The sequence below is a fragment of the Heteronotia binoei genome, chromosome 21 (assembly GCF_032191835.1).
Source record: "Heteronotia binoei isolate CCM8104 ecotype False Entrance Well chromosome 21, APGP_CSIRO_Hbin_v1, whole genome shotgun sequence".
Lineage (NCBI taxonomy): Eukaryota > Metazoa > Chordata > Lepidosauria > Squamata > Gekkonidae > Heteronotia > Heteronotia binoei.
The window spans coordinates 88,596,899-88,623,292 of record NC_083243.1 but is presented as its reverse complement, the minus strand read 5'-3'; the positions used below and the strand labels follow the sequence as shown (position 1 = coordinate 88,623,292).

The 26,394-nt window shown below is 46.1% G+C and overlaps 1 protein-coding gene across 1 annotated transcript in view; it reads left to right on the top strand.

The window, feature by feature from the left end:
* Positions 1 to 26,394, top strand: part of GALNT16 (polypeptide N-acetylgalactosaminyltransferase 16) — a 357,202-nt gene that overhangs the window by 231,161 nt on the left and 99,647 nt on the right. Inside the window, exons 3-4 of the mRNA XM_060262949.1 lie at positions 437 to 535; positions 21,647 to 21,714. Of these exons, the coding sequence (XP_060118932.1) occupies positions 437 to 535; positions 21,647 to 21,714 (167 nt within the window). The remainder of the gene's footprint in view (positions 1 to 436; positions 536 to 21,646; positions 21,715 to 26,394) is intronic.

Here is a 26,394-nt window from a genome sequence, read left to right as displayed (position 1 = left end):
GCAGTTTTGGGGCCATGCATGGAGTGCTGTTCCCAGCAGGTTTCTATAGGATTTTGGATGGCTCCTGTTTCTCTTTTCCCACCTGCTTTACCCTCTCACACAGAGCAAACAGATTCTGAAAATTTAGTTAGATGCCATCTTTTTTCTTAATAGAATTTGAAACAGACATGCTTGTTAACTGATGTTACTGGCAGCTGCAATCCAATGGATATTAAGCACTGCTGTCAGCATTACCAGCATGTGATGAATTGCACCCGAGTAAAAGAAGCTGTATGGAAAGCTGAGTGTTGGCATGGTATCAGCATTCAGTTACCAGCTGCCTGGTAAATATATGCACAAGGATCTGTGAGTCTGACAGCAGATATAGGACTTTATTTTATTAGCAAATGCCCTGTTTGGATGTCTGCACTGATGAAACTTTTCTCATTTGTTACAGGTGCACCTCTGTACACTATGGGGCAGACCTGCCGGCAACCAGCATCATCATAACTTTTCACAATGAGGCTCGCTCTACTTTGCTCCGCACAGTGAAGAGGTAAAGCATACTTTTGACTTTTAGGAGGGGGAGGTTGCATGTAGAAGTAAATCTCATAAGATCAATTAAACTTTTGTCTGAATGAACAAGGATTAGGTTGTTTATGATGCTATCCTTAGCACCCTTACAAGGAAGAAATGTTTAGCATATGAGGACCCTCCATTGGAGCTATAGAGAGGGGTGGGGATTTCATTCCACCCAGTTTGTCCTCCCCTCTTCAGACTTCTGCCTCTCTTGCTCAGAGTTCAGGGCTGTAGCCTGATATCTGCTCCTTGAATCCTGTCATCAAGGATTTAAATAGCCCACATTCGACAGACTTGTGAAAACTCAGAGCTTTGTTTTGATACCATTTCCCTAGCAACAGGTGAGGCATCAGGCCCTCCTCCAGGTACCCTCAGGATCATTGGAGACCAGTTTGGTGTACTGGTTAGGTGTGTGGACTCTGGGAGAACTGGGCTTGATTCCCCACTCCTCTACATGTGGCTACTGAATGACCTTAGGTCTGTCATAAGTTGTCTCACAGCTTTTCTCTCAAGAACAATTCTTGGAGAGCTCTCTCAGCTCCATCTACCTCACAGGGTGTCTGTTGTGGGGAGAGGAAAGGAGAAAGACTCCAAGTGAAAGGTGAGGTATAAATCCAATCTCCTCTCCTCTTCCTCCAAGCTGGCTACAGCAATGACATCAGATCCAGCATTTGCTAGTGTTTGTATTTGTACAGTTGCAACTGGGGGTTGAAACAGTTCCTGATTTGTTTACAACCTCCTAACTTTATTTATTTATTACCTTTAATTTGTATCCTGCCCTCTCTGCAAGCAGACTCAGGGCGGCTAACACTCAGTTCAAAACTTCAAACAATAAGTACAATAAAAAAAATTTCTAAAGCATTTTATGGTGCTGTTAAGCAACAACCTAGGCAGGATCATCCTTTACTAACAGCGAACCCTTAGTGATTCCAATTTCTCAGTAGTGTAGGGTGGCAGTCCTCTCCCAGTTTAGGTGTCAAAGACCTGTCGAAATAACTCAGTTTTGCAGATCCTTCAGAACTGAGAGAGGTCCCGCAGGGCCCTTATGGCCTCTGGGAGTGCATTCCATATTTCAGGTGCTGCCACTGAGAAGGCCCTGGACTGTGTAGAGCACAGCCTGGCCTCCCTTGATCTGGGGATGGACAATAGATGTTGCATCCCTGAACGCAGTGCTCTCTCAGCCATGAACATGTGAAGAAAGGCAGTCCTGAAGATAGACAGGCTCCTGATCATATAGGGCTTTAAAGGTCAATACCAACACCTTGAAACGGACTCAGAACACAATAGATAGCCAGTGCATTTCTTTCAGCACTGGCTGAATGTGCTCCCATTGAGGGAGCCCCATTAATAGTCGTGCTGCTGTGTTCTGCACTAGCTTCAGTTTCTGAGTCAGGGTCAAGGGTAACCCCATGTAGAGAGCATTACAGTGATCTATTCTCGAGGTGACCGTGGCATGGATCACCATTGCTGGGTCATCGTGTTCCAGGAAAGGGGCCAACTGCCGAGCCTGCCAGAGATGGAAAAAGGTGGATTTGGCAGTGGCTGCAATCTGAGCCTCTATTGTCAAAGAGGACTCCAGAAGCACTCCCAAGCTCTTGACCTTAGGGGCTGGTAGCAAGAGCACCCCAACAAGAGCTAGTAAAGGGATCTCCCTTCCTGGGCCACCTTGACCCAGATAGAAATCCTCTGTCTTTGTCGGATTCAGCTTCAGCCGACTCAGCCTGAACCAAGAGGCTACAGCTTGGAGACCCAGGTCTAGATTATCCGGGGTACAGTCAGACTGCCACCCATCATTAGACAGAACTGGGTGTCTTCTGCATATTGGTGACATCCCAGCCCATACCTCCTGACAATCTAGGCAAAGGGGCGCATATAGATGTTAAATAACATCAGGGATAGAACCTCCCCCTGTGGCACACCACATATAAGTGGGTGCCTTTGGGATGATTCTTCCCCTATGACCACCCTTTGTCCCCAACCTTGGAGAAAAGAGGCCATCCATTGCAAGGCTGACCCCTGGCTCCCCGCATCAGGGAGGCTGCTAGACAGTAGCTGATGGTCAACTGTATCAAATGCGGCTGACAGATCTAATAGTAACAGCACCGCTGAGCTGCCCCAATCCAGATATCGCATGAGGTCATCCATGTGGGCAACCAGAATCGTCTCCATCCTATGACTCATCCGAAAGCCAGACTGGAATGGATCCAGTGCGGAAGTGTCATCCAGGAATCCCTGTAGTTGAGTCGCCACTTCCCACTCTATGACCTTACCCAAAAAGGGCAGGTTCAACACTGGCCGATAATTTGTCAATACGGCCAGGTCTGCAGATGGTTTTTTCAAGAGGGGGTAGACCACAGACTCTTTAAGGGGTGTGGGAAAGATCCCTTCAGTGAGGGATCTGTTGACAATGGCCTGTAGTGGTTCCCATAAGACCACCTGGCTGGCCTTTATAAGCCAGGACGGGCATGGATCCAATCCACAGGTCACAGGGCGTACAGCCGAAAGGATCCTGTCAGCCTCCTCCAGGCTAAGTGGGATTGAAGGAATCCAGAAATGGACCAGAAGACGTGCTCAGTGCCTCAAGTTCTTTCACTGTATCAATTGTGGCAAGGAGGTCGTGTCGGTGGGCATCTGCGAAAAAACTCGCAAAAGCCTCACAGCCGATTTCTAATTCTCTAACATTTTGTTTACCTTGCGGTAAGGTTGTCAATGACCGAATTATACTAAATAATTGTGCCGGGTGCGAAGTCGCAGATGCAATCCAGGTCGCAAAGTAAGTTTTCTTTGTGGCTCGGACTGCCATCTTGTAGGTCCACATAAATGACCTCTAAGATGTTCTCGTAGCTTCGTCACGAGTACACCACCACTGTCTCTCTAGTCATCTTAGTCACCGTTTCATTGATCGCAGCTCCGGGGTATACCATGGCACGGATCATGACCAGGGACAGAGAGGAGCGATGTAGTTGCTGGCTGCTGAGAGCTGGTTATTCCAGGTCTCTGCCAGCTCATCCAATGAATCACCAGAGGGCCAGAGATCCCACGAAGCCATTTGAAAGCACATAGGATCCATCTGGCTTTGTGGGCGAGCCAAAACCTGTTCACCGCCTAAATGGCGTAGAGGTAGAGTATCCACATGGGCCTTTAGGGCATAATGGTCAGACCATGGCACTGCGTGAGCAGAAATCTGATCCACTACAACTCCTGCCACAAAGATCAGGTCTAATATGTGTCTGACTTGATGTGTGGATGTTGTTACATATTGAGAGAGTCCTAATGCTGCCATGGAAGACACCAGGTCCGTCGCCCGAGTGGAGGCCACGTCCTCAGCATGGACATTGAAGTCACCCAGGACAATAAGCCGCGGGTGCTTCAGTGAGCAGCCTGCCACAGCCACCATCAGGGATGATAAGGCACTGGTTGGTGCGTTAGGCGGATGGTACACCAACCAGATTGCCAAACTCTCCCCAACATCCCACATCAATCCAACACACTCTATGCCCATGATCTTTGGGGGTGGGAGTGCCTGAAAGGGGCAAGCTTCCTGTATGAAGAAGGCCACCCCTCCACCCGCCTGCTGGTCAGTGCCTGGTGAAAGACAGAAAAACCAGGTGGAACCACCTGGGAGAGAGCTACCATCTCCCCATCTCGCACCCAGGTCTCCGTCACGCAAGCCAGGTCCATGTCCTGCCTGATTAGAAAATCCTGCAGGACTGAGGTCTTAATGTTTATGGACCTGGCATTGCACAACACCAAGGACGGGGGTGAGTATTTCTACTTGACCCCCATACCTGCTGTCCTTGGGATGGGACACAGACTGGAAGGTGAGCGAGCCCTCTTATATCTCGGTCTCCTTCCATTCCGACCGCGTCTGCTCCAGCCACTGTACTTTCCTCTCCCCAGGAGCACTGGAATCCCCAGGAACTTTGTACTGGCATCCTGTAAAAATTCAAAAAAAAAATCCCAATGAATCCCTAATAATCAGTTGTAATCCTACTGAATATGCTTTTGTTTGCCTTCTGGGTATTTTGGGGTTCCTCAGTCTCTTATGTAAAACTAAGTATCTGTTTATCAGTAGCAGTGAGTACATCAGGACATTTAAGTAAGTAGGTAGGTATAGAGATTGATCTCCACTACTGGAATATATTCAGCCAGGGTTAATAATTAGAAAATAAGATCACTCCAAATGCAAAATGTATATGAAAAGAAGTTGTTTCTACAAAACTATCTTCTCCATGGGTGTGTATTTGGGGGAGGTCTTACTTGCATTAATTACAGAGTTTTAAGTCAGTTTTCCAAAACCATGTTTCAGAGCATAAGAGCCTAGTAGTTGAGCCGCTCAACTAGAAGCAGCAAGCACACTGTTATCTAGATTCTAACAAAGATTCTGTTTTCCAAAGCAGCACTCTCCCAAAAGGAAGCTAAATCTATTTGAATCTGAACCCTGAATAAGCCAGGTACTAGAACTAGGCACTACTTAACTGAAAATAAAATTCAGGGTAGGCCAGAATCAGATCCATATATTCAGGCTGTGTAGATGTTCTTTTACACAAGCCATCAGTGCACCTGATATGTGCCCTCACTATGTTGTGTGAATTGAGAAATATATCAGTTTTCCATACAAGTACAGCTTCCATTCACATAAACTAGAACTGTGATATTCTGGGGCTCTGGTTTGCATGAACAGAATTTGTATCTTCATGGAAAATGCACATGTTGCCTGGTTCACATGCGATGGTGAGCACACATATCAGGTGCATCATGGGGATCTGCATGCTCCCAATACATGGGAACTGGTGACTTCTTGGGTTGCATGAATGGAATGTAACATGATATCTGCAGAGAGCTATTGGCATGTGAGCAATTGGTCAGTGTCTTAAAAGACTGGATTTTGTGGTTTGTCAAAAGGCTATTTGAGATATGTATCATGTACCCAAGTTGGAGTACCCAAGCTGAGTCCGCTTGCGGAGAGGGCGGGATATAAATTGAATGTAATAAATAAATAAATAAATAAATAAAACTTCTGCCTGATACTGAACGAATCAATATTTAAAATGAGAAATTTCTGAGAGAACATGTCTATCTAGCTCCTTTCTGGGTAGGCTGGCCTGGAATTTAGGTAATTCCCCAGAGCAATTCAGGGCACTTACTAGGGATTATGCAGCAAATGGAAAGGGGGAGGGAGAAAAGGGGGTTGCAGTCAAAGCAACAAGCAGCACTGGCTTCATAAGAATCTCTCAGACTTGCATTGCTGATTCCTCACAATGGAGTTTTGCCCTTTTTAACATGGAAGCTGGCCGATATAATTTTGGTTATCTAATTGGTGTTTCTAATTAAATCAGAACATCTTAAGGACCCAGAAGGAATCACAGGAAGGGGCAACAGTTTTAAAATCATTCCCCCAATTTTCCCATTCTGAACTCCCAGGGGCTTTGGCAGGCAGATTACTCATCTTCCGTCTCCCTTGTTCTTTAGTTGACCTGATCTCCACAGCCTGTCCCTTCTGGAGCATTTTCAGCTTTCAGGCCATTTTAATGCCCTCTCCTTCTCTTCATGTACACCGTCAAATTTATTTATTAAATGGGATTTCTATCCCTCCCATCCTGCTGAGGCAGGTTCATGATGGGTATCTGAGAGTTCCCGGAGTGTATAGAGCTCCTTGCCTTGTTTATGACTGATCCATTTGTGTGGCTTTTACTGTTATGGTGCCTATGTAATCCTGGAAAAAGATCTCCCTGTAGTTATGTTGACTCTGGCTGTAGCAATTAATACAGGTATGAAAACACACTCTTGGAGTTGGCAACAGGATTAGAGACATTTCTGTTGGACCAAGAGAGAGTCATGAATTTTCCATTCATTCTTTTGAAATCCCCATGGCCAGTGCCAGGCTTTCTGGTGCCCTAGGCTGGGAGGGTGGGAGGAGATTTAAATCACACAGAGGGTGCCCAGGAGCAGTCGCTGCCCTCCCCATGCCAGTGAAAGGTTCCACCAATCAGCAGGGCCTTTAAATCACCTGGGAGGCTGGTGCCTGCTCCTGAGCACTCTCCTGATTATCCAGGAGTGCAGACAGAAGCAGCCAGGCCAGCCTCCCCCTCTATTTAAAGAGCCTGCCTACTAGCTGGCTGCTCCTGCCACTCTTCCCATTTGATTTGAAGCAGGGGCGGCCTTCAAGCTGCGGCGGAGGTGCTGATCGGCAGGACCTTTCATTGGTGCAGGGTGGGCAGGGCTGCTCCTGGGCACTCTCCCATGCGATTGAAATTGATTGGGAGGGAGGGGCAGCTCCCAACTTCCCAGGGGGTGCCCAATTCTGAGCCCCCCCAAGGCCACACCCTAGGTGACTGCCTAAGGGCCAGTGCCCTGGAAGTCCCACCTGAAAATGTGTCAGCCCTGCCTAGTAAGGCATCCTGAATATGACCCTGGTTTAAGCAATTTGCCACTTCAGGAATCTAGTCTCAAAAGTTGCAAAATTCTTATGGGAACGGGTAGATTTGTAATGACACCAGGCAGTAGCCAATCAGCTCTGTACATAGTAGGCTTACAGTGAGGGGAAAAAGAGCCAATTTTGCTTGACCTCCGCCCTAGAGTGTGTTGAGGTACGTGAGAAAACTGTGCCTCCTTAGTACAGCTCCCCTTTTTATGTATGCCTGTGTGCATCCTTGGCCTGGCTGCTTCTGTTTTGTTTTCCTCTTGTAGCAAAGAAATGTTTGCAACTGCCAGTTTCTCCAATATCTTTCTGGGCCAGAAAATACAATGTTTATACTTTGTTTTTTTTCCTGAGGAAACATCCTCTGCTTTCTTTGTGATATTAAAAAATTCACTTAGAGTCTCCTTTAAGCAGTCAGCCCAGTTATGATAGTGCTTTCTCTGCGGATGCAAGAGATTGGGGAGACAGGGAGGGGAGAGAAAGAGTGCATCTCAGCTGGAAGGCAGCTGAGGTTACCTCTAGCAGTAATACATTATTCATTGGAACTAGTTTTCCTCACTCCAGGTCTTGGGGCCTTGCAAAAAACTGCTTTGTGAATAAATAACAGACTCTTTCAAGTGCAGCTGAGCTGGCCTTCATAAATACAACGATGGTTTTGCACACTAGTGAAGGCAGAACAAATCTCTTGCAATCAGCTGTTGGCATTGAGAAGATTGCAGCTGGGAAGTATAAAATGTTCTGAACTAATAGGTGTTTTCAGACCAAGGCTGAGCATGCCCAAGACATTGGCATTCCTTTCTCCTGGCAGAAAAATGATAATTTGGTTACTGATAATTTGCTGTTTTTTAATGACACACAATCAGACAGTTGCTGTGCTTCAAAGTATGGCCAGGTCTGAGGCAGAGGCACTGAACAGTACACAGAAGCCTGTAGCCTTGCTGACCTATTCAGGATGTGGCAGTGCAGTGGGGACTATATTGCACTTCACTTGGCAGGCATTGTTCCTTGTGCATCATCCCTACAGTAATGACAGGAGTCAGGCCTCAAATCTGTCTAGAACTCCATCTCCTCCCTCATTGTTGTTTATAATTCACTTTCAGTTGTCTATAACATTCCAAATCAAACAGTATTGCTAACTTCTCTGGCTACACTGTGCTAGGAATAAAAGTAGTTGAAATTAGGTGCCCTTCCATAGATTCTTTTTCTTTTAAAATGTTTTCATTTCACTTTCACAACAAAAACAGACAAATAAAAAAGACTAGTCATTTTTACAATGTCTGTTCCACCCATAGGCTGTTTTCTTTCATTCTTTTCCTGAGTGGATAGAAACTGGTGGGTAGCAATGGCCTACGGGCATTCTGCAGCTGCACAGTCAGTGGCTTCATTTCAGCTTTCCAGAATTGTAAGTTAGCATTTCTAAGAGGTCCTGGGGCTAAGTCCTCATGACAACCTGCGGTGCCATCGTATTCTAATGATCTCGTATGATGCAGAGCATCCAGGCCTTTTCCCATCAAGTATAAATAATAATTAGAATAATTTATAGGAGGAGTCAAGGAGCAGCCAGTGGAAAACCAGACCTGCAAGCATAAGATTATGGTTGACTTGTATTGCATGCTGAGCTCAGGGTAGTCAGGAGTGGAAAATAGCACCTTGTTTCCGGTCTGACGGGCAAGTGTCCTGTTTATTCAATGACTAAGCCCAGTCCTAAGAATATGGTAGCACTGAACAGAGACAAACATAAAATTCTGATGAAATATTATTGCAGGACCCCTAAATAGTAACATCTGATTTGTTAGTAGTGTGTAACAAATAGTAGTTTGTAACAGTAGTAACATCTGATTTGTTGGTAGTTTGTCGGATAGTAACATCTGAAATATTATTGCAGGACCCCCCAATGAGTAACATCTGATTTGTTAGCACCGACTGTAGATTGTTTTAACTTGTACTGTTTAATGGTTTTATTGATTTCATGACTGCAATCATAGTACACTATGATTTGATGTAAGCCGCCCTGAACCTGCCTCGGTGGGGAGGGTGGGGTATAAATTGAATTAAACATTAAATAAACAATAGGGTTGCCAACTCTGGGTTGGGAAATTCCTAGAGATTTGGGGATGGATCCCAGGGAGGGAACTCACAGTGCCATAGAGTTCTTCTTTCAAAGAAGTCGTTTGCTCCAGAGGGACTGATATATCTGGAGATCAGTTGTAATTCTGAGAGGCCGGTAGCCCCACCTGGGGGTTAACAACACTACTCCTGAAAAATAGAAGAGTCTGTGGTCTGCCTTCTACATTTCCTAGACTGCTGTGGTTGCCACTTTCCCACAGTTGTTCCTGCAGTGGTTCTGGTAAGGAATAAAACCCATGTAGTTAGAGTATCGAGGGTATTTCAGTAGCACGGTATGTAACCACATGCACTATTCAAACCATGTGGGCTGAAGTTTTGTATGTTATTGGGAATTATATGGGATCAACCACAGGAAGGCAAAATACCATGCCATTCTAGGCCTGCTAAGTTTATGTTTACCATTCAAATCAAACAAGCTGAAGTGATACAGACTTCACATTGTTGAAGTGCTTGCCTATCCCTGTGTTTCAGATGGTGAATCTTTTCTGGTATGGTTTATTATGGAGGGCACTTGCATATAAAGGCAATCTCTGTGAAATGAGGCTTTTCTCACTGAGGTATGAGGCAGATTGCACTAATTTTTTTACTTATTTTATTTACTAATGTACTTCCTTTGTACCCAGCCTTTCTCCCTGTTGGGGACCCAAAGCATCTTACATAGCTTTTCCCTTTTATGTCTTACCTTTTCAACAAGTTTATGAGGTAGGTTAGGCTGAGAGTATGTGATTGGCCAAAGGCAAGATTCCATGGGAGTGGGTAGGGATGGGCATGAACCTGGAAAATGGAAGTTTATCCCTGTTCATAGTTTTTGAGGTCCCACAAACCATGAACTGGGACAGACCTTTCTCACTTCACAAACCTGTTCAGGTTCATGGATTCCCTTTAAATGAGTTTTGACAGCAGGTATCACATGGGAGAGGAGGTCAAGCAGTGAATTAGAAGCAGGAGCAGGGAAGCAAGAGGAATCACAGAAATGGCTTCCATCTATTTTGGCCTGTTAGATGCAAGCCATTTCAGTGGCTCCTCTTGCTCCCCTTCCGCTTCCCACCATGAACCTCCAAAGCCACATTGACAGTTCTGAGAGATTTGTATAGAGTTGGGTGTGAACCAAGGCTTGCCAACCATGAACCATGCCCAATTCATGATGAATTTAGGTTCATAATTTGGTTCATGCCCATCCCTAGGAGTGGAGATTTGAACCTGGGTCTCCATGATCCTTGTCTGACCATACTGCAGTCGGACAGCATAAAGCATCCAATAAAAGTTGCAATAGGACTAGAATTACAACAATTAGAAAACAACACAAGAAAAGTACCAGACATGACATATGAACAATGCAGATAATGGAGTTACAAAAGTAGAATCAATGCGGTAAGAGCAAGACCATGTATACAGCACATGCTGGAATCAAATACAATCCTATTCTTTTAATAAAAGTGCCCTTCTCGTGGTGACTGAGCTTCTGGCTGGTTGCATCCTTCCTATGCTCCAGCTATTCCTGCAGAAGATTAATGACTACTTCCAGATATCACAGCCAAGTTTGGAAAGAACATCAAAGTCCGGTATGGGAAGGACCAGAGCAAAGAAAGGTACTAAAAACCCTCCCAATAGACCTCCTAGAAAGGGTAAAACTGACTTAGAAGAATTCTGAGTCTGAACTGACTCTGAAGATTCTGACTTGGAGGCTTCTCTGTTAAAGGAAATGGCGGCAGGAGGGAGTATCCCTCCCCTAAGCAAGCAGACTGAGATACTGCATGCCCTAACAGAGATAACAAATGAAATTAAGAAAGATATAAGGTCTCTGAGTTGAGAGGTTGGACAATTAAAAAAAGAACTTGGACATCTTCTTCGTGGTCTCTCTGCATCACACCAATGGGAGAGGCGCCGACCCTGATCGGTAAACTTCAAAAGCTGCGGATTTCCGCGCCTCCGTCCCAGCGCGCATGCGCAGCCCCCCCCCCCACTGCGCATGCTCGCCAGGACGGGAGCAGACATCCCGCCAGTTCTCTTCTGACCGCCGCGCTGATCGGTTGATCTTTTTGCTACGGTTGGTGAACTTCATTGGTCTTTGTCCTAAATTGTTAGAAATAGTTAGTGTTAGCTGTTAGTGTTTGTTACTTTAGTTAGATAGAGTTAGGTTTGTTCGTCCGGAGCGTGGGGTGAGTTTTTCTCCGCTTCGGGGCACCCCCCCCCGCGCTCTCGGGCCTTCCACCCGTTTTTCCTACTCCTTGTGTGGAAAAGCGGTGGGGTTTCTTCCGTCGCTGCTCGAAGTGCGGAAGCAAAATCGTGCCGCCGGACGGCCATTCTCTGTGCCTGCTGTGCCTGGGAGAGCAGCACAAGCTGGACTCTTGCATTCATTGCGCCAAGTTCTCGAAGCAAACGCGGAAGAACAGAGCGGCGCGGCTGGCGGCAGCGCTCATGGAGAAAGCACTATCACCACGTGCGCTCTCCATCGATCAAGGGCAACCTTCGGCTGAACTGTCGACACTGAAATTGGTCGACGCCGAAAAAGGTCCCTTCGACGCCGATCGCCCTCGCAAGCGCTCGGGCTCGGCAGCTGCATCGGAGTCCTCGGTGCCGGCAAAGAAGCACAAGGAGGACAAGGGGTCACATGCTGAAAAGTCGAAAAAGCATAAGAAGACCGACAAGCCTAAGCACAAGCCTGCTTCGCAATCTTCGCCTGCATCGCTTTCCGAGTCTTCGACGCCGGTCGTCCCGCCGCTGAAGCTCTTCACTTCACCCGTTCGTTGGTCGAGCCCGCCACCGCTTACCTCGATGTCGACTCAGCTGGTCATCTCCGACTCCGAGATTGATTCAGCACAGCGCGTCGATACCGACAGAAGCCCATCGGGCCGGCTCACGCCGAGGCAAGGGACCCCTCGTTCCCGTAGCCCTCCCCAGGATCGACATCGGGACTCACCGGGATCGGTCTTCGAGCAGCCGCTCTCCTCGCTACCAGAAGAAAGATCCGTCTCCTCATCGGCCAGTGTTGCAGATTCCTTGGGATCAGCGGCAATGGCAGTACCTCTATGGTGCTTACCCGATGCAACCCCCATTCCCTTGGTTGCCACCACGGCAGATGGACTGGGATCAGGCTTTGGAGTCTTCCTATCGATCCCGGGTGTCCTGTAGAACCCCTCGACGTGCGCCTTCCGCCACGGTGTCGAAACCGCCTGAGGTCAAGCATCCGGATCGGCATCGAGAGCCGGAGTGGCATGCCTCCCCGGAGAAGCCAAAGACGACACCGACGGTTCAGACGTCACCACCTCGGCGTCAGCCGTCTGAGCAGTCGGAATCACCTGAAGCATCTCCCAGGTCATTGCGGGAGTCGTCACCGGAAGAACAAGGGGCCTCCTCTACAGGTGAACCTTCTCCACCAGAAAAGACCACGGAGGATCATCCCATCTCTCCCTCCGAAGACCTTAAGTCCTATGGGGACTTGATTAGAAGGATGGCGCAGGCGCTGTCCTTACCAACAGTTCAGCCTCAGCCCGTGGTCACGGACAGTGTTTTTGATATTGTCCAAAGGGACACCTCGACGGCAGTTGCTCTGCCCATCACCAATGTGATGCTTCATACAGCAAAATCGTCCTGGGACAAGCCTGCGTCCACGCCGGTATCTTCGCGCCAGCTGGACCACATGTATCGCCTGCAAGAAAATACAGCGGAGTTCCTGTATATGCACCCTAAGCCCAACTCAGTTGTGGTATCATCTTCGTCCAAAGCAAAGACGCATTCGACTCCCCCTGATAAGGAGGGGCGGAAGTTGGATGCTATGTGGCGGCGATTATACTCCACTGGGTCGCTTGGGGTAAAAATTGCGAACTATTCGGCATGTATGGGCAGGTATCAATATACCCTGTGGGATCAGATCTCGCCAGTCCTGAACACTCTGCCGTAACAGAGTAGATCGATCCTGAAGAAGTTGCAGAAGGAGGGGATGGCCCTTGCAAAGCAGCAGCTGAATTCTGCAAAGCATTCAGGTGATGCTTGTGCCAAAACTCTCACGACGGCCATCTCCCTTCGTAGGCATTCATGGCTATGCTCCACCGCACTGCAACCTGATACGCAGGCGTATATTGAAGATCTCCCGTTCGATGGCACGGGCCTCTTTAGCGCCACCACGGACTCGGTCCTCCAGGAGATGAACAAGAGTATAAAGACATCCAGGAACCTGGGGGTCTCCACCTCTCATCCTCAGGCGAAGCGGCAGTGGCCACGACAGTGGCAGAAGAAGCCTTATGCCAAGTCTCCTGAGAGGCAGTGGCATCCTAAGTCAGTGACCACCTTTTCACGGCCTCAGTACCAGCCAAAACAAAAGTACTCGCCGTCCTCTGCGCAGGCTCCAAGGCAGAAGGGTGCAAAGCAGCACATACAGGGCCTTTGACTCCCCACTCCCTGCTCGTCCCCATGGGGACACGGACTCTATCCGCCTGTCTCGCTTTCTTCCAGCCTGGTCCCGTATCACCTCAGACCAGTGGGTCTTATCTGTAATCCAATGGGGGTACGAGATAGAATTTTTCCAGCATCCCCCTACCCCTTTGCCGCTGATCACCAGGGTGGTGCAGAAGCTCCTCCGGGAGAAGCCGGTGGGCATCTTGGTGACGCCGTGGTGGCCGAGGCAGCAATGGTTCCCGTTAGTCCTCCGTCTTGCCCGCGGGATGTTCCACCATTTCCCGCAGGTTCTGGACCTGCTGCTGTCGCATCAGGGGCGGGTGGTGCACCACGATGTGCCCCACCTGAAGTTAACAGCCTGGCGTCTGGACGCTCGCAGTTATCGGAAAGAGCTCGATTCGTGATTTTGAGCAGCCGGAAGCCTTCGACTTGACGTTCGTACGCCTACAAGTGGTCAAAGTTCGTTCAGTTCTCTACGAGCAGGGGGCTGGAGACACGGGCGGCGGGCCTCTCTGTAGTCTTTGACTTCTTGCTGTCCCTGCTGGACCGCAACTTGGCGGCTTCCTCGGTGAGGGTGTACCTGGCGGCCATCTCGAGTGAGCACGTGCAGATCGACGGGCATTCAGTCTTCGCCCACCCGGAGACAAAGAGGTTCCTCAAGGGAATCACCCGTTTGTACCCGTCGGTGCGGGTGCCCGCGCCATCCTGGGACTTACCTTTGGTGCTCAAGGCCCTGATGGGCAAACCGTTTGAACCTATGGCTACCTGTTCGCACCAGCTGCTGGCATGGAAGACAGCGTTCCTGGTTGCAGTCACGTCAGCGAGGCGAGTGGGCGAGCTGATGGTGTTGAGGTGTGACAAGCCTTATCTTTGCTTCTCCCCGGAAGGGGTGGTGCTCCGCCCTGACATCACATTCCTACCCAAGGTGGTCTCCGCGTTTCACCTGAATGCAGAGATCGACTTACCCGTGTTCTTCCCGAACCTGTCGGAGGAGAGAGATCGACTTACCCGTGTTCTTCCCGAACCCGTCGGAGGAGGTCGAGCAGCGGCAGCACGCCCTCGACGTGAAACGGGCTTTGGCGTTCTACTTACACCGTACGAAGCCCTTCCGACGAGATTCCCGGCTCTTTGTCTCTTACGTGGCTCCTTCTTTGGGTCGGAGGATCTCTTTCCAGAGACTGTCTAAATGGATTACTGGCACTATTAGACTGTGCTATCTTCTCCGCAAGACGCCGCTTCCCGGACCAGTGCGGGCCCTCTCTACACGAGCGGTGGCAACCTCGGCAGCGTTCATGAAAGGTGTTCCGCTGCAGGACATTTGCAAGGCTGCCACCTGGGCATTGGCACATACCTTCGTGTCGCACTATGCGCTGGATATGAGGCGGCGCCAGGACTCGGCGGGGGGCCGTGCTGTACTGCAGACTGTCTCTTGTTGATGGACCGTTGCGCCCTCCTCCAGGTATGTCCTTTGCTTGCTAGTCTCCCATTGGTGTGATGCACAGAGACCATGAAGAAGATAAACAGGTTTCCTACCTGTAACTGATGATCTTCGAGTGGTCATCTGTGCAGTCACACTACCCACCCTCCTTCCCCTCCGCTGCCGGTCCATCGGGTGTGGGCTAATGCAGCGGTCAGAAGGAACTGGTGGGATGTCTGCTCCCGTTCCGGCGAGCATGCGCAGTGGGGGGGGGTCTGCGCATGCGTGCTGGGACGGAGGCGCGGAAATCCGCAGCTTTTGAAGTTTACTGATCAGGGTCGGAGCCGGCGCCTCTCCCATTGGTGTGACTGCACAGATGACCACTCGAAGATCATCAGTTACAGGTAGGAAACCTGTTTTTATCAAACAGTCAGTCGAATCAATGAACAAGAAATTGGATGAATTCACTGCAGCGTTGAAAACAACTGATGAGAAAGCTGAAGCTGCATATCAGACGGCAAAAAAGACAGCAGAAGATTTGAAAGACTTTAAGGATTTTGAGTCCTGGGCCAAAAATAAGATCATACTTCAGGAGTTAAAACTGAGAGAAAGAAAGGCCAAGCTTTGTGGAATATCTGTAAATTTTGGAGAGACAGAAAACCTTACTACAGCTTTAAATAGATGGCTGAGTCAGATTCTTCTCACAGAAGGAGAAACAGAGTCTTTCCAAGAGATTGTTACCTCTGCCTTCCAATTAAACTTTTCCAAAAAGGCTCCTGACAACGTTTCCCTGGACATTGTTGTTGAATTTAAACAATTACACATGAAGAACAAACTTTTTAAAATTGCCAGGGAAAGACGGGGACTGTGCCTTAAAGACACTATAGTTTTTTTATTTCCTGATACCCCAACTGAAGTAATGAATGCAAGGAGGAGACTGAGAAAAACAATGAAGATTCTATGTGATAAAGGAATTCAGTATAGGTGGTTACCGCTAGGCCATCTAGTAGTCAATATGGAAAATCAAACTTTTACTGCATATAATGAGGCATCTGGCAAGGAACTAATTGACAGTGTAATTAAACAAAAGTCTGGAAGAGTTTGAATCAGGAAATTATGTTTTTTGAGGAGAAGTTGAGAGCAATTAATAGGAAAATATGTAAATAGTTAAAAGTTAGCTAAAGATATGATAAATGGGAATGGAAAATGGAGATCAAATTGTTAAAGCCAATGGATTAGCAAGGAGATGGTGGGTATGCCCCCCCCCCCAGACCTCCGACTGTAAAGATTTTTCTGCAGCACCCAGCTTTGGAGGTAACCCTGACAAGCTTTCTTTTGCAGGCACGAGAGAAGATAGTTAAAGTTTTAAAAATTAAGTGTGTGAAGATGTAAGTACGTGAAAGAAGAAGTTTTGGAAACAAAAAAAATATAATTAGGATTAGAACGAGAATATGGAAAAATGGTACAGGGATAGGGTGAAATCGGGTAAAGAAAGGAAATAAGATAAAGAGGAAGGAGTTTATTTGTTGTTAGTATTCAGTTTGATTTGTAGAAAATAAGCAAAAAACCAAATGTATTTATATGAGATGTATAAACATGTTGATATGTGTACACTTAATAAAATATTAATAAATAAATAAATAAAAGTGCCCTTCTGTATCAGTCCATTATACTATACCCATATTCCCTTTATTAAAAAAAAATGCCCTCCTGAACAATTCTGTTTTATGTCATCTTCAGAATGATAGAAGGGCTCAGTACTGGGTCCAAAACTTTTTAACTTGTTCATTAATGATTTGGAGTTGAGAGTAAGCAGTGAAGTGGCTAAGTTTGAAGATGACACTAAATTGTTCAGAGTGGTGAGAACCAGAGAGGACTGTGAGGCACTCCAAAGGGATATGTTGAGGCTGGGCGAGTGGGTGTCAACGTGGCAAATGAGGTTGAACGTGGCTAAGTGCAAAGTAATGCACATTGGGGCCAAAAATCCTAACTATAAATACAAGTTGATGGAGTGTGAACTGGTGGAGACTGAGCAAGAGAGAGATCTTGGGGCTGTGGTAGATATCTCACTGAAAATGTCGTGACAGTGTGCGACTGCAATAAAAAAAAGGCCAAAGCTATGCCGGGAATTATTAGGAAAGGAATTGAAAACAAATCAGCCAGTATCATAATGCCCCCATATAAATCAATGGTGCAGCCTTATTTTGAATACTGTGTACAATTCTGGTCACTGCACCTCAAAAAATATATTACAGCATTGGAAAAAGTGTAGAAAAGAGCAACTAGAATGATTAAAGGGTTGGAACACTTTCACTATGAAGAAAGGTTAAAACGCTTGGGCTCTTTAGCTTGGAGAAATGTTGACTGAGGGGTGATGTGATAGAGGTTTACAAGATTATGCATGGGATAGAGAAGGTAGAGAAACAAGTACTTTTCTCCCTTTCTCACAATACAAGAACTCATAGACACTCCATGAAATTGCTGAGCAGTCAGGTTAGAACTGATAAAAGGAAGTACTTCTTCAACCAGAGGGTGATTAACATGTGGAATTCACTGCCACAGGAGGTGGTGGCAGCTGCAAGCATAGACAGCTTCAAGAGGGGTTTGGATAAACATATGGAGCAGAGGTCCATCAGTGGCTATTAGCCACAGCGTATTGTTGGAACTCTCTGTCTGGGGTAGTGATGCTCTGTATTCTTGGTGCTTGAGGGGGGGGGCACAGTGAGAAGGCTTCTAGTGTCCTGGCCCCACTGACGATGTCCTGATGGCACCTGGGTTTTTTTGGCCACTGTGTAACACAGTGTGTTGGATTAGATGGGCCATTAGCCTGATCCAACGTGGCTTCTCTTATGTTCTTATGTGTGGGAGCTTCCTGACTTCCTCAGGCAGGCCATCCCATGATGTGGGAACTGCTACCACAGAGCTACCATGTATATGAGCAGCTACTGATGCTACCCACTTGTAGGGTGGCTTCTTGAGAAGGCTTTCCTGACAGCAGGAGAAGCAGGCCTGCAGATATGTAGCTTCCAAGCCATATTCCACAACATTATGTATCTGCTGAACAGTATTATGTATCACTGAATCACATTTTAAAATCCATTTCTTTGGGCTTCTTGGCTGTCTCGACCTTGTTTTTGAGACTTTATAAGCAGACCATTCCCTTTGTCAAGACCCCCGTAGTTCAAAGAGCACAAACGTTCCACTTTATAAATGCTTGTTTATTGGTAGCTTTGAACTACGGGAGTCTTGACACCCTTCTGCTCAGGTTTGCTTTGGTTTTCTGGTCAAAACAGAAAAACTGCAACACAGTTCTCAAAGTGCTTGAGGTAACCGATATATCTCAATAAAATGGATCTGAATGTACTAGGCTGGGCATGAATTATCACTGTGAGTATAATTGCTGCCACATTTGGCTACACAGCCAGTACCCCAACTGCTAAGTAATTACTGTAAAGTGCTATGGGGTACATGAAGTATGAAAGGGACTGTTCTGTTCCAAGTATTGGCTTCTTGCGAGCCTGCACAGGACTGCAGCAAAATCAGACAAGCAGATGGGGTGGAAAAGAGTCACTGTCTACTTAGATGGTCATGCTTCTGGTACAGAAGAGCTTTCTTTCCAGAAGCACAGCAGGTGGATTAGACCTTTCATAACAATTAGGGCCTGATTTGATTTTGATTAATTAGCCATTCCTTTAACACCTGTTGAAAATTATGTATAATTAAATTGTTATAGATGATTACAGAGTTGTTGTCCCAAACAGAAGTTTAGTGTCACTTTGGGAAGTCTGATTGACGACTAACATTAAGGCCAGAATAATTCAAATTGCCTGATGAGTTTCTACGCTTGCCTTTAGTGGTCCTTGAAATCCCCTGGGACCTCATCTTCAAAGATGGTGAGAATCAACCAGTCTCTTGAACTCAAGGGGCCGCTGGTTCTTCTGAAAATAACCATCCAGGTAGAGCTAGAGTAGTGGTTAAAAAACTAAAGACAATCTGAAAGTCCCTGATTCAACCCTCTTCTCTGCTGTAAGCTCACTAGGCAGCTTTCAGCATGCTATTTTCAGGTTTAGAGTCCAACTATATTAAGGGCATAATAGACTGATCTGTGTTACAGGGCTCTTGTAAAGAACTGTAGACTTTGAAAGGCTTTAATAAATGTTTAGTTACATCATTTAGTTATAGAACAAAGCAGTAGACAAGTGCACCTTTAAGACCAACTAAGTTTTATTTAGTTGGTTTTAAAGGTGCACTTGTCTGCTGCTTTGTTCTATTGCTTCAGACCAGCACGGCTGCCTACTAGGATCTATCATTTAATTATATCAGATATGGGGATGGGGCTCAGTGACAGAGCATCTGCTTTGCATGCAATTTGAACCCCTGGTGTCTTCAGCTAAAGGGATCAGGTACTAAGTGATGAAAAGCCCTTTCTGCCTGAGACCCTGGAGAGTGTCTGCCTGTCACATTACACAGTATTGACCTGGACAGACTAATGCTCTGACTCAATATGAGGCAGCTTCATAGGCGTATATGTATTGTACCAAGTCCTCTGTGTCATTTTAACCCAGCTGAAATTGAAAATATTTGATCAGAGACAGGAATTGAAGTAGGGTTCAGCTTTTGTCCCTGCCATAGTTGTTTAGCAAATCTAGGAACACCTTATGAGCCCTTTAGTACTTTTGTTCATTTTCATGATTTTCCCATTACCACATTTTGAAGGGTTTAGAAAGTGACATCTTTTTTTGTACTTATCTTTTATATTTGAAGCCCTCTGGGCACTAGTGTATCACATCTGTACAGCATGTAGCACACCATTACATATTAAAGAATGGTAATATTTACAGTGTCAATTAGTAAAAGCCAAAAGCAGGTTGATGATTGAATGTGCAGGCTGCCTGAGAAGGCCAGGTTACCCGTTTTAGTGTGCTGCCTCACAGCCTCAACCTTAGTTCCTGCTGCTGCTCAATACAGTGACTTGGGAGGGGGGGGATACAGTGTGCAGCACTGCTGCAACATCATCATTTCCATTTGCATAATCCTAATTTTTACCATAGAATCTCAGCAAAATCTTAGAATGTCCTGTGAAATGCACTGTCACTTCTGGTTACATAGCCAGAAGTGGCATCACAGGACACCATTTGGGTGAGACCTCACCACTATCGTCTCCCAGGGTGCCAGTTGAAAAATCAGTATTTATTTATTTGAAACATTTCTATGCTGCCTTTCCACCCTGTTCAGGTTCTCTAATGTAGAATCAGGGGTGGAATTCTAGCAGGAGCTCCTTTGCATATTAGGAACCTTGAAAAAAAAAAGCTTGTAAACTCTTGGGGGACTGGCTACATCAGGGGTGTGTGGCCTAATATGTGCTTGGATAATTGTCTACCGCTAACACTTTTGGTTTATGCAAATAATTTTTCACTTTAAGAATCAAGTTTTAAAATGCTGCAGAATTATTATGGGAAGGGATAGATTTGTGATGATACCAGCACTAGTCAATCAGCTCCGTGTGCAATGGGCTTGTACTGAGAAAAAAACCTGACCCAGTCTTCTTTGAGCTGACCACACAACATAAGCTTTGGTACATATAAATAGACAAAGATGCACATTTGCAATTGCTTCCTTTCATTTTCTTAAATAAATGTTTAGAATATAAGCAGGGAAAAATAACATTAAAACTAGTTCTAAGTCTGGCTGTAAATGGCCATTGATGGTTGCACAGATCCAACTTATCTGTGGTGCATTTCCATTGCGATTACAGCTGAATGACTTGGCTAAAAGCTTTAGGCCTACATTTACAGCACCTGTAGATCATTTGTTTTCAGCTTACACATACTGAATTTTAAACCCCTGCCAAGAAGCAAAAGGACTTTAGAAAAAATGAGAAGATATGCATGTGCCAGAAACTTTAAAGTGCTATCCTGTATGACTTTCCTTTTGGGATTTCTTATTCTCTGCAGGGAATGGCTATCGCTCAAATCGTTTATTTCACACTACAGGAGACAGCTGTCTCTCGTGAACTGCTTGTTCATTTGGCACCCCTTGCTCTGTACAAGATGGCTGTCACTGAGGGTGTGTCAGCAGCAGTTGTTTGTCACAAAATATATCCTGGAACATAACGCAGGCATCTGCAGCATCCTGCACCTTATTCAGGAAGATATCCCAAGGAAATCAGAAACTTATAACAATACTTAGCATTAATGTAGCATTTTAGTGTGTTCCGTATATTATATCTGTAGTCCTTGCAGCAGCCCTGTCAAGGTAGGTAAGGTTAGTATTGTTATCTCCATATGGCTAGGATGGGATACTAAGGCAGAGGGAATTGTGACTTTTTCTAAGACACCCACCCCCCATCACTCCATTTGTGAACAAGGGAAGGTATGGACCAGTGTTCCCTCTAAGCTGAATTCGTGTGAGCTAGCTCACAGATTTGTAGCCTTCAGCTCACACATTTTTGTCTTAGCTCGGGAAAAATGGCGTCAGAGCACACTAATTTATGCACTAGCTCACAACTTTAATGACAGTGGCTTACAAAGCAGAATTTTTGCTCAGAAGACGCTGCGGCATATAGGGAACATTGGTGTGGACACAGCTTTAATAAGACATTAAAGGTCAGTCTGTTGTATAGAGATCTGTTTGGAACCCTTGTTGGATTAGTGTTGCTAGGAGGTTCTATTTTATCTAGAATGACAGTCAAAATATGTTGTTGGGTTTTGTGTTTGTTTGTTTTTTAGTGTTCTGAATCGCACCCCTGCCAACCTGATTCAGGAAATAATTTTAGTAGATGATTTCAGCTCTGATCGTAAGTATTTCTTTTTTCTTTGCTTCCTCAATTATCTTCTATACTTTCTGTGCACCATTTTAAAGATTATTTCCCTCTTTTGCACAAGACATTTCCTTCCTTTGCTTTTTATCTGCGAATAATGAAACAACAAGGGAAGGAGCAAACGTTTTGCTGTGTTTTGTTTAATTTCTACCCAAGGAAAAGAAACCAGTCCATTTGTTTTCCTGGGGCCTTTCTTTTCATTCTCCATTACCTTTCCACTTGACAGTCCTGACCAGGAGGCTAGAAAGCTCACTTTGCCTTCATTAACCACTGTTTTGTGTGCCATTATCAGAAGCATGGTGAGTGGTTTGCTCAGCCAGGCACTCCAATTATACATGTTCAAGCAGAAGGAGATAATATATGTAACAGAGCACAGCTGTGTCCTTGGCAGATTAGGGCTGCTATCCACAGGCTCTTGCTGAGTTTTTCACAGACTAGAACCATCCCTGGGCAGTAGGTGACTGGAATCCTACTAAAGGAGGCACTATCTTTCCCTCAGGAGCCTGGCATAAAGGGGTGTTGTTTACTTCAATTTTCCAAGTGGACTTTTTTCACAGAACTCTAAAAAGGGGATCAAATGTTTAGGTTCCTCAGTGTATTTTCGCTGTGGAAGACTGTAAGCTGTGAGGTGTCACAGGGCTCAGTACTGGGTCCCATGCTCTTGTTCATTAATGATTTGGAGTTGGGAGTAACCAGTAAAGTGGCTAAGTTTGCAGATGACACTAAATTGTTCAGGGTGGTGAGAACCAGAGAGGATTGTGAGGCACTCCAAAGGGATCTGTTGAGGCTGGGTGAGTGGGCGTCAACATGGCAAATGAGGTTCCGTGTGGCCAAGTGCAAAGTAATGCACATTGGGGCCAAAAATCCCAGCTATAAATACAAGTTGATGGGGTGTGAACTGGCAGAGACTGACCAAAAGAGAGATCTTAGGGTTGTGGTAGATAACACTGAAAATATCAAGACAGTGTGCAATTGCAATAAAAAAGGCCAATGCCATGCTGGGAATTATTAGGAAGATAATTGAAAACAAATCAGCCAGTATCATAATGCCCCTGTATAAATCAATGGTGCAGCCTCATTTGGAATACTGTGTACAATTCTGGTCACTGCACCTCAAAAAGGATATTATAGCATTGGGAAAAGTCCAGAAAAGGGCAACTAGAATGATTAAAGGTTTGGAACACTATTCCTATGAAGAAAGGTTAAAACGCTTGGGGCTCTTTAGCTTGGAGAAACATCGACTGCGGGGTGACATAATAGGGGTTTACAAGATTATGCATGGGATGGAGAAGATAGAGAAAGAAGTACTTTTCTCCCTTTCTCACAGTATGAGAAGTTGTGGACATTCAATGAAATTGCTGAGCAGTTGAGTTAGAACAGATAAAAGGAAGTACTTCTTCACCCAAAGGGTGATAACAGGTGGAATTCACTGCCACAGGAGGTGGTGGTGGCTACAAGCATAGCCAGCATCAAGAGGGGATTGGATAAACATATGGAGCAGAGGTCCATCAGTGGCTATTAGCCACAGCGTATTGTTGGAACTCTCTGTCTGGGGCAGTGATGCTCTGTATTCTTGGTGATTATGGGGGGGGGGGGGGCAAAGTGGAAAGGCTTCTAGCCCCACTTGTGAACCTCCTGATGGCACTTGTTTTTTGTTCTTTTTGGCCACTGTGTGACACGGAGTGTTGGACTGGATGGGCCATTGTCCTGATCCAACATGGTTTCTCTTGTGTTCTTATGTTCTTATTATATGGTTTGATTTCTAAAGGAGGTATAATGGCAAGGACGAAATGCCCTCATTCATAGCATCTGCAAAGCTTGACCTAGTATGACCACCTTTGCTAAAGCCTGGTAAGTTCAGAAGTATCATCAGCAAGTTGTTTTACCAGCTAGGATCAAGAGAAGAGGATCTGGGGATACAATTCAAACCAAAAGAGTGAGGAAGTCTCACAGTTATGGCTCCAAAAGTAAAGCCAGTGCAGTTTTCTTTCTTTAGGAGAGATTGAAAAGTACTGTTATTTTCACATTGGGTTCAGTTCCTTTATAGAAGATAGAAGAAGATATTGGATTTATATCCTGCCCTGCACTCCGAAGAGTCTCAGAGCGGCTCACAATCTCCTTTACCTTCCTCCCCCACAACAGACACCCTGTGAGGTGGGTGGGGCTGGAGATGGCTCTCACAGCAGCTGCCCTTTCAAGGACAACCTCTGCCAGAGCTGTGGCTGACCCAAGGTCATGCTAGCAGCTGCAAGTGGAGGAGTGGGGAATCAAACCCGGTTCTCCCAGACAAGAGTCCGTGCACTTAACCACTACACCAAACTGGCTGTCTTATTATTATTACCTTTAATTTCTATCCCGCTTTCTCCGCAAGCGGACTCAGGGCGGCTAACAATCAGTTCAAAACTTCAAACAATAAATACAATTAAACAGTTCAAAACTTCAAACAGTAAATACAATTAAAACATTTTAAAATGTTTAATTTTCTGTTAAGCAACAACTTAGGTGCGATCATCCTTTACTAACAGTGAGCTCGCAGTGATTCCAATTTCTCAGCAGTGTAGGGTGGCAGTCCTCTCCCGGTTTAAGTGCCAAAGGCCTTTCGAAATAACTGTTTTGCAGGCCCTGCGGAATTGAGAGACCCTTATGGCCTCTGGGAGTGCATTCCCTATTTCAGGTGCTGCCACTGAGAAGGCCCTGGACCATGTAGAGCACAGCCTGGCCTCCCTTGGTCCGGGGATGGACAATAGATGTTGCATCCCTGGATGCAGTGCTCTCTGGGGAACATGTGGAGAAAGGCGGTCCCGAAGATAGACAGACCTCCGATCATATAGGGCTCTGAAGATCAATATCAACACCTTGAAACAGACTCAGAACACAATAGATAGCCAGTGCAGATCTTCTTCGTCGTCTCCTGTACATTCACACTCACGGGAGGAAGCGCCAGCGCCGATCCCCGATTGATTATTCCAAAGTCCGAGATTTTTCGCTGTCCGACCCCGTTAGGCATGCACGACAGCCCCAGTGTGCATGCCCACCCGGTGGGCGTGAATATCCCACCAGTTCCTTCTTTACCGCCGCATCAGATAGACTTGTTTTTTTCACTCCGGTCGGTAGTTATTACTTTTTCCTTCTCCGGGTTCTCTTCATTCCTTCGTTTTTCATCTTCCTCTCGCCCTGGCAAGTCTCGCCCATGGTCCAAACAATGGCCTAAGAAGCCCTACCACGCTAAATCCCCTGAGGGTTCATGGAAGCCATGTACGGGACAGCATGCAGGAGGAAAAACCAAGTTCACTGCAGGAGGAAAAACCAAGTTCTCTTCTTTTTCCTTGCATATGGGAAAATCTAAGGCTGGTAGGAATCCCAAGCAGGGACTTTGACTTTGGTATCCCCCTTTCTCCCCCCCCTCCTCGGGACCCACCTGCCTCCACAGTTTCTTGCAAGCTGTGACAGTAAGGTATGGGTTAAACAGAAAACCAAGGACGCACAGAGCCTGCGTCAGGTGACCTGAGGGTGGGGGCCAGAGTGCTCGGAACTCTCAGTGTGGAGTGACAACTAACGGCTGAGGCAGTCAGTTAGTGCCTGACAGAGCCGGAGAGAGTTGTTGCCTGACAGAGTCTGAGAGGTGGTCTTTGAGGGAGCTGGGGCAGTAGCTAAGGAGAGTCTTCAGAGAAGAAAAGCTGACTGCTAGCTCTATAAAAACAGCCAGGGGCTGTGTGTGACTAAGAAGGAGAGTCACTGTGAAGACCTGAACGGTCACAGACACATATACATCTCTTAAGAACTAGAGAGGTGGTTGAGGGAATATATGTGGGTCTAAAAGTTTGAAGGGCTGGGAGTAGAGGCTCCAGTCGACTTGAGAGACTTGGCACAGTATACCCAAGAGGCCAGCCTTTGCTAATGTTGGAGAGTGTATTATATGTGAACTGAAAACCTGAGAGACCTAAGAGAAAGAAAAAAAGTTATATTAGAAAGCCTGAAACAACTGAGCAACTTGTTAACTGAGAAATATTTTATAGCCCATGTAAATATCTCCCATATCCCAAAAGTCTCCCATAAGACTTTGTGTTATAATAAATATCTGTGGTTTACGTTAAAGTTCTCTGGTGCCTATAATTTGGGAAAACTGTCAAAGCTGCTGTGGTCCCCTACGAATTGAACTATACATCCATCTGAAAGAAAACAAATACTCCGAAGAGACTTGTACGGAGAAATCCATATTATACCCACCCCTTGAGTTCTATAGTCCTGAGGGAAAAGTTTTAAAAGGAAGAACGGAAGAGGAAGAGGGGCTGGGGTAGCCATAAACAGCATACAGAGGCGATCCAGTGGGACCGTGAGGCGGGTGCTGTCATACAAGCCTGGCATCAGATTACCACCGACAAGTGGTAATCATACAGGAGGGTTATGCAATAGAATTTGTTCAGCCCCCTTCGTATTCCAGATTGGTGTTCACACACTCTACAGCGGTTTTGCTGGAGGAAGTCCAAAATCTGCTCAGCAAGCAAGCGATAGAATCTATTCCCTGTCATCTCAAGGGCCAGGGGTTCTACTCCAGGTACTTCACAGTTCCCAAGCGGGAAGGCGGACTTCATCTGATCATGGATCTGAGGGGCCTGAACGAATTCATCGCTTATCAAAAGTTCAGAATGCTGACTC